Source organism: Gossypium raimondii, chromosome 11 (assembly GCF_025698545.1).
Source record: "Gossypium raimondii isolate GPD5lz chromosome 11, ASM2569854v1, whole genome shotgun sequence".
Taxonomy (NCBI): Eukaryota; Viridiplantae; Streptophyta; class Magnoliopsida; order Malvales; family Malvaceae; genus Gossypium; species Gossypium raimondii.
Genome location: NC_068575.1, coordinates 33,514,870 through 33,522,325, shown reverse-complemented (window position 1 = coordinate 33,522,325; position 7,456 = coordinate 33,514,870). Strand labels below are relative to the sequence as shown.

General features: G+C 33.6%; 1 protein-coding gene across 1 annotated transcript; it reads left to right on the top strand.

The window, feature by feature from the left end:
* Positions 1–4,217: 4,217 nt before the first annotated feature.
* On the top strand, positions 4,218–7,183 carry LOC105804156 (cyclin-D4-2). Its single transcript, XM_012636649.2, has 6 exons — positions 4,218–4,838; positions 5,095–5,181; positions 5,293–5,391; positions 5,480–5,681; positions 5,779–5,900; positions 6,091–7,183. Exons 1-6 carry the CDS (start codon positions 4,488–4,490, stop codon positions 6,346–6,348), a joined length of 1,119 nt encoding a protein of 372 aa, XP_012492103.1. The 5' UTR covers positions 4,218–4,487; the 3' UTR covers positions 6,349–7,183.
* Positions 7,184–7,456: the final 273 nt, after the last annotated feature.

Here is a 7,456-nt window from a genome sequence, read left to right as displayed (position 1 = left end):
AATCGTTCGTTAACGGATTCTAACTCACCTCGGATCATGCGTTGGATTTCTCGTAACAAGGCTTGTTGAGCCAACCGCACTCCACCTCCTCCGTGCAATGTTTGGATTGGTTGCCTTCCACCTCCTTCCGCCATATTTCGCTCGGACTTTGAGACATGTAAATAAAACCTCACAAAAAAACCTCACAAAATCTCTCACAAGAAGAATAAACACTCCACTCGTGTTTCACTCAATTTCGCTTTTAACTTGATGTAACTCTCGTGCCTTTTACCACTCACTTTCCTCTCGTGATTTCGTGGCGACTCGTAGTGACTTAGTCTTAGTCCAAAGGGGTCGGCTTCAAAAGGTTTAATAAAGGATCGATGTTAGGTTATGGGTAGGCTAAAAGAAATAAGAAAGGCTTTTAGGATAAGTGTGGCGTAGAAGAAAAGAAGATGAGTAGAAATAGGTATCGAACTTACAAACTCGAAACACTAAAATTTTTTTTTAATAGAATGAAATTTCACTAAGAAGGATATAAAAGGGTGTAGAATGTGATTTTGAAAAAAGTTTTGTTGAAGTGTCTCCAGACTCTTTTTTTTTTTTACGGATCTTTCACGTTCTTTTCGTCCGCACCTAGACCGTATGCAATTTTTTTTCTTTTCAATTTTTTTTTGATTTTTTTTTTCGATTTTGAATTTTTTTTTCGAACTCTTTTTTTTTACATACCTATTTCAAATTGACTTCGAGTGCTCGTACTTCTCGTTTTTACCAGCTCTGATACCAAATGATACGATCTCGGTTTAGTAGTTGAATCCGAGTCGTTTAGTTCCTGATCGTAAACGAAGAAGTATGTTTGAATAAATCGATTCAAGAGAAAGTAAAGAGAAATTGGGTTCAAAGAAAGCAAGTCGGATGAACAAAGTTGGTATGGTTTTTGGTTTAGATGAGAAAGAATTGGTTTGAATTTGGTCGAGTTCGGTTTTGGGTTTGTTACGAAATGGTAATGTGATTTGGTTCAAAATGGTAATACGATTTGGTACGAATTGGTAAGGTGATTTGGTTCGAATGGTAATACGATTTGGTACGAAATGTTAATGGTTCAAAAAGGTCAAGAGTGAACCAACACTAAAGAAGAGTGTTGACCCGAAACTTATAGGACCAAATTGAGTTGGAAATGGTGGATAAGGACCTTGACCCAATACTTAGTAAAGTATGAACCAAAGGTATCAAAGGTGAACGCCACACTTGGGTTGGGGAGTGATAAGTTCGAAAGAAAGACTCGGAAAGACGCCACTAGAAGCTAGATAAGTCTTACGGGTCTCGAACGAAATTTGAGAGAAAATGCCTCACAAATTTGGCAGCAATTCGTTACTTAAAATGTCAAAAAGTCCCTTACAAAGTGAAAATTCAGCTATTTATAATAATCCACTAGGCTAGCCGAATGGTCACTTAAATTCCTTAAAAATTAAGCAAATGAATTACTTAAATGGGCTAGCTAGATTCGGCTGAACTTGGAGCTCCAATGGTCACCTTCTAGATGGACAATTGAACTTGGAGCTTGAGGGAGTAAATGGTAGCACTACATTCGGTTGATGTGCTTAAAGGAGCTCATTTAATTGGCAACTATTGCTGAAAAATTACCAGAATTAAGAAGATGTTGAGTAGTCACTTTGAGTGTGAAAACCAAGTTTTGAAGAGTCTTTGAATGTGAACACCTTGATCCGAACAGCCATGATGTATTCAACGATTGTGTAAGTAATAAATTCATTGAATGGTCACTTAGGAGACTTCAAAGCAGACCAACTTCATTCTCCCATTCATGCATGTGCCGTCCCTTCATGTACCCTCTTTAATACCTTTCATGCTCCAAAACGTTCATGGATGATGTACCGCAGCAACATTCATCAAATAATTCAAATTCATGTTTAGACACATTAAATTAACACTAAAATGCTGCACATTAAATTCGGCAACCTTAGGACATAATTAAAACAAGTAATAAAGTTAACATATTAAAACAAGCTTAAAACATATTTATAAGTCGCATAAATTAAGACAAAATTAATAACATGTCATAATAACTAAAATATCATGCATAATTAAGTTTGACCAGATTTAAGACCAATTTAATAACGAAAATTAATTAAGCTTGTAAATAACTAATTTAACTAACTCAATTAATTATTTCACTACTATATTATTGACTAAGTTATTTTGAGCTAATTTTGAGTGGTGGTTCGAATTTAATAGTGGAGCTTAATTCACTCGTAACAAAGTGCAAGGAAGGCTCATCGAGTTTGTCCAAGCTTCATCAATGCGTCCAACCAAAGTCTCGCCCCAAACTTGATCTACTAAGGCCAAATGACCTCCTTGAATTGTTTAGCTCGTGATCGGGTGATTGGACCTTGAGGCAGCTCCAAAGGCTCCTTGCTCGAGCTAGGTTGGACTTGAGGCGTGGCTGTATCATAAACATTAATTTCATAAGGTGATTTGTTAACAAACCATGAAAATATAGGTTGAGCCTTATAAGTCAATTGATTTAAATGAATTTGTTAGTAGCACTAAAATATAGCTTGAATGAATTTGTATGACATGTTTAAAAAGGGCTCAACACTATCAAAGTATAGGATAAGGAGGTTTATCCTGAGTTACTTACTGAGCTCGTCGAGCTCACGTGTTAGTGGTTTAAAACGCGTAGATTTAAGACTGTCCAAGGAGATTGGACTTCGACTTGGGAGCATTACATCACTGATTGAGGTTTTAAAGGTTGTAATTCAGTAATTGATTATTTTTAGCATTAGAATTATGGTATTTACCCAAATACTTAGTTTGGATTTGAATTTGTAAAAAAAAAATTTCTAATTCAAGCCATTTATGTGTTTTATATCAAGCTTCATTTCATGGTTCACCTCGAATGTGTTTAAGAAATGTCTTTCGAGTTTTAATGAGTTTGAAATTGATTTATAATGCCTTGGAACATGGAAATGATATGGATATGTTTCATCAAGATTTTAAGTGTTTTTGGCATAATTTTTAGCTTCAATGACTTAGGGTTTGGTACCGTTGCCTTGGGTATCGGTACCAAGTTTGCCAGAATGTAAATTGTTGTAGTACAGGGACTAAGTATCGATACACTGGCCTTAGGTATTGACACTTTGTCCCATGGACAAGGCCACTACACTGTTTTAGTGCTTTTGAGCTCTCCAAGGCTTGTAGTTTGTCCCGGATACCTCCACTCACCTACAATTTAATTTTAAATGGTTTCAATATGATTTTAAATTTATGAATTTGACTTTAACTATTTTGTATGGTTTAAACTTCAATATCTTTAATAAATTAAAATTTTTTTATCACAATTCTATTCCAATGATATCTCTCATCCATACCAACAAACGAGATAAGTGTGAAACATATAAACACTATTATTAAAATTTAACAAATTCATATATTTGAAAAAGAAACTTCTAGCTCGGAATTGGTTTTAAATGCTAATATTCAAATATTAAACAAATTCAAACATCATACAAAACCGATTAAGAATTATATTATCCTCTTGTAAGGCTTCAAAGCAAGCAACTCACAAGAAAGGGTTGGAATTCATATTATAAACGAAAATTAATAAATTAGTCTCAAAAGTAGAACTCCTCCAACAAATTAGTTTTAACAGAGGAAGTTGATTGGATTCTTGGAAAAGTTTTGTATTTTATTTTGTTTTTAAATAATTTTTAGTTTTCTTGTAATTTTATATTTTTAAAAATTTAGATGATAATGTCATTATTTGACACGTGATGAACAAGGAGCAGTTAAAACTTCTGCCGTTTTTATGAATCTGATGATGCAGCTCATTTACGACTTTATTAATTATATATCCGCTCAACAATTTGATTTTAAATTAATTTTTCAAATTAATAAAGTATTAAAATTACACCTATTTTTATTAGTTTATAAAATTTATATATCTTTCCATAAATATACCTTTTCCAATTACAATGATAAATATAATCTTAATATTAATTAAACCAGTGTAAGCTTACAGTACACAAGTTTATTATAAAAGAAGAATACAAGCTTAGCTTTTTATATGAAGCAAAAATAATCTCATTTTTGTTGAAAAATAATAATCTCATTTTTCTCATGAAAAATAGTAAAAAAAAAAAAAGTTTGTCATTGTAAGTTTATTGCATCTTTATTTCCATTTTCGCATAAATTAGAAGATTTTCCATCAATTTCCTTATTGTTATTGCAGCTTTCTCCACTTTCCCTCATTTCTCCTTTTACCCTAAAACTCAAGATGGGTTCCCTTACATAAAGCTTCTTTCATTACAACAGTCTCTCCTCAGCCCCTCTTTCTTTTTGGCTCTATTGTATAATGATGAACATGTTCTTCCCCACGAACCACTGATGAAACCCTTTTGTAAACTAAGCTTTTCACCTTGTTGAATTGATTAGTTCATTTTTGGGGTGTTTTATAATACCATCAATATTTTAGGACCCTCTCTTGAAAAATGGCAGAAAATCTTGACTGTTCAGCCTCAAATCTTCTCTGTACAGAGAACACAAGCTCTCGCTTTGATGGTGATCGTGATTTTAATGCCATAAATGAGTTTGGGTTTTCTCCTGATTGTCACCACCACCTTAAAAACCAAATCTTTAATCAACGACACCGTTTTCTTATAAACAACAAATCAACTTCTTTGATGGGTAGCTCTGGTTTTGCAATACAGAGTGATGATAGAATCAAAGAAATGATTGAAAAAGAGATAGAGCATTCGCCTAGAGATGATTATCTTAAGAGGCTAAGAAGTGGGGATTTGGACTTGAGTGTTAGGAAAGAAGCTCTTGATTGGATTTGGAAGGTCTGTGATCTTCAAAATCAGTTTTATTCCAATAAAACTCCTCACATTGTAGTCTTTTCTCATCTAAACTCCTCAAATTCTGTGTTTCTCTTTGTTATCTTATTCAATTTCATTTATTTCTGTAATGGATTTTATGTTTTGTTTGGATCAATCAATTTCTGAGCTATTGATAATGTGCTATGAATGATTGTCTCATGGTTGGTGTATGAAATGGTTAGATCATCTATGACTTAACTTTACATTTTTTGATCAACAGACTTGTGCTTATTATCAGTTTGGACCCTTGAGTCTTTGCTTATCTATCAACTACTTGGACCGATTCTTATCAGTATATGAATTACCTGTAAGTTCAGCCATGTTTGGTTCTTTCATTTCTTACATCATAATCATTTCCATTTGTTCTTTTCCAATCATGATTTTATGTTCTTTTTTTCAATCTTTTGGGATGACATAGAGAGGTAAAACATGGACGGTACAACTGCTGGCAGTAGCTTGTTTATCAATTGCAGCCAAAATGGAGGAGACAAAAGTGCCACCGTCTGTAGATTTGCAGGTGATTAGAACATGTAGATTTGGTTTGATGTGTTTGGCAATAGATGTCATTCAGTTCCCTGATTGTGTTGGATTTGTTCTGGATTTAGGTGGGGGAACCAAGGTTTGTGTTTGAAGCTAAAACAATATATAGAATGGAGCTTTTGGTTTTAAGCACATTGAAGTGGAGAATGCAAGTTATTACCCCTTGCTCCTTCATTGACTACTTCATGAGTAAAATTTGTAATGATCAATGTGCATCATCAACTTCAATGTCTAGATCATTACAACTAATAATAAGCACAATCAGAGGTTTCTATCTCACTGTCTATTTTATTCCTTGTGTTACAAGTTTTTTGTTATTTAGGATAAATGGGGTCTGAACTTCAGACTGATCCAATGAATGCAGGCATTGACTTCTTGGAGTTCAGACCTTCTGAAATAGCTGCAGCAGTGGCAATTTCTGTTTCAGGTGGAAAGCAAACATTTGCCCTTGATAAGGCTATTCCAAGATTCATCTCTGTAGAAAAGGTAAAAAAAAAGGAGGAAAAAACAATAAGAAAGTGGTGCCCACATGAGTAAAAACTCAAGAGAGGACAAAATTGTTTATGGTGTTAGGTCTTTTCAAGATCTTGGCATTTGATCTTTTCAAGTTTATTTTTGACAAGTCAGTGAAGTGAGAGTTCTTTATATGTTTGGTTTGTGGGACTTGTTTTTGCAGGGAAGAGTGTTGAAGTGTGTTGAAGTGATGAAAGATTTTTCATTGATCAAAGGGCCTGCTAAAGTAAATGCGGATGTGGGACGTCTCTCAGCTTCTTCAGCAGTGCCCCAAAGCCCCATCGGGGTGTTGGATGCTGCTACATGCTTGAGCTGTAAAAGTGATGAAATAAAAGTTGTGCCTTGTGCAAATTCTTCACATTCATCTACCCCAGACATTAAAAAGAGGAAATTAGACCACCACCACCACCACAACAACTAATCATCCCAACTGGATTTCAAGTCATGAGATCTGAATTTTGCCATGCCCTCTTTTCACACCCTTTTTAGTCCAAAAGATCAATTTTTGGTTGAATGGGAATTTTGGTGTGGTTTTGAAGCACAAAGAGGGAGTGAAAATGGGAATACAAAAAAAAAATTAAGGTGAAAAAAATATTATTTCAAGTCCTTCCATGCTTAAAGCATGAAAAGAGAAGAAAAGAAAAAAGTTGTCACCAGCTGTTTATATGGATATCACAGGCAGATGAAATGGATGATGGTGGTGGTGTTTTTAGTTTAGATGGAAATACTATAAGTTTTTTTTTGTTCTCAAATTTAATTATTATTTGTTGTAGCTTCCAATTATAAATGAGAGAAGTAGAGAGGTAAAGAAAAAAAATTTAAGTTTTGTTAAATATGGTGTTTTTAATGAAAATGGAAATTATAAGGAAATATATATTTTTATATATGGCAATTTCATTATTCTGTCTAAATTTGTTTGAAGCAAGAAGCGGTGTCGTTTAGATGGGAGGAGAAAGTGGAGCCTTAAATGGGTAGGCCCGGATCGATTAGAAAAACAAAGGGGGTGAGAGCGGTCAACATCTAATGCGAGTTCGGGTTGGACTTGAAAAAGAAAAGGTTTCCGGGTGGGTCTAGGTTGGACCCTTACAGCATGCCTTCTTCATTGATTATGGATGGAGCTTCTTTTCCTCACTTTCACATCAACTATTTACACGTGTTTCTTTTTTATTCTGTTTTAATTTCTTTGATTTTATTCTTAGCTCATGAATTGTTTTTTTTGTCTAATTAATTTTTCGAACTTCGAAATTTCAGTGTAAGTGAACTAGATTTTTAGTGAGTAATTTGTGAAAGTAATAGTGATATGATATTATACATATGATAATATATTCGACGCATTATATTTTTGAAATAATGAACTTTACTTAATGAATTTAACAATTATTGTTTTTGAGGATTGAAATTTTAAAATTTGGAAAGTACAAGGACTAAAATGGCTAAATAAAATATAGGGATTAAATCCACAATTTTGCTAAATAAAGGGCTAATAGCAAAATTTAACCTTAAAAATAATATTTTTTTATGTTTAATCA

Coding starts and splice junctions, on each gene's coding strand:
- LOC105804156 (XM_012636649.2), top strand. CDS start 4,488: ATGGCAGAAAATCTTGACTGTTCAGCCTCAAATCTTCTCTGTACAGAG. Junction 5,682..5,778: donor AATAATAAGCACAATCAGAG/GTTTCTATCTCA, acceptor CAATGAATGCAG/GCATTGACTTCTTGGAGTTC. Junction 5,901..6,090: donor GATTCATCTCTGTAGAAAAG/GTAAAAAAAAAG, acceptor TTGTTTTTGCAG/GGAAGAGTGTTGAAGTGTGT.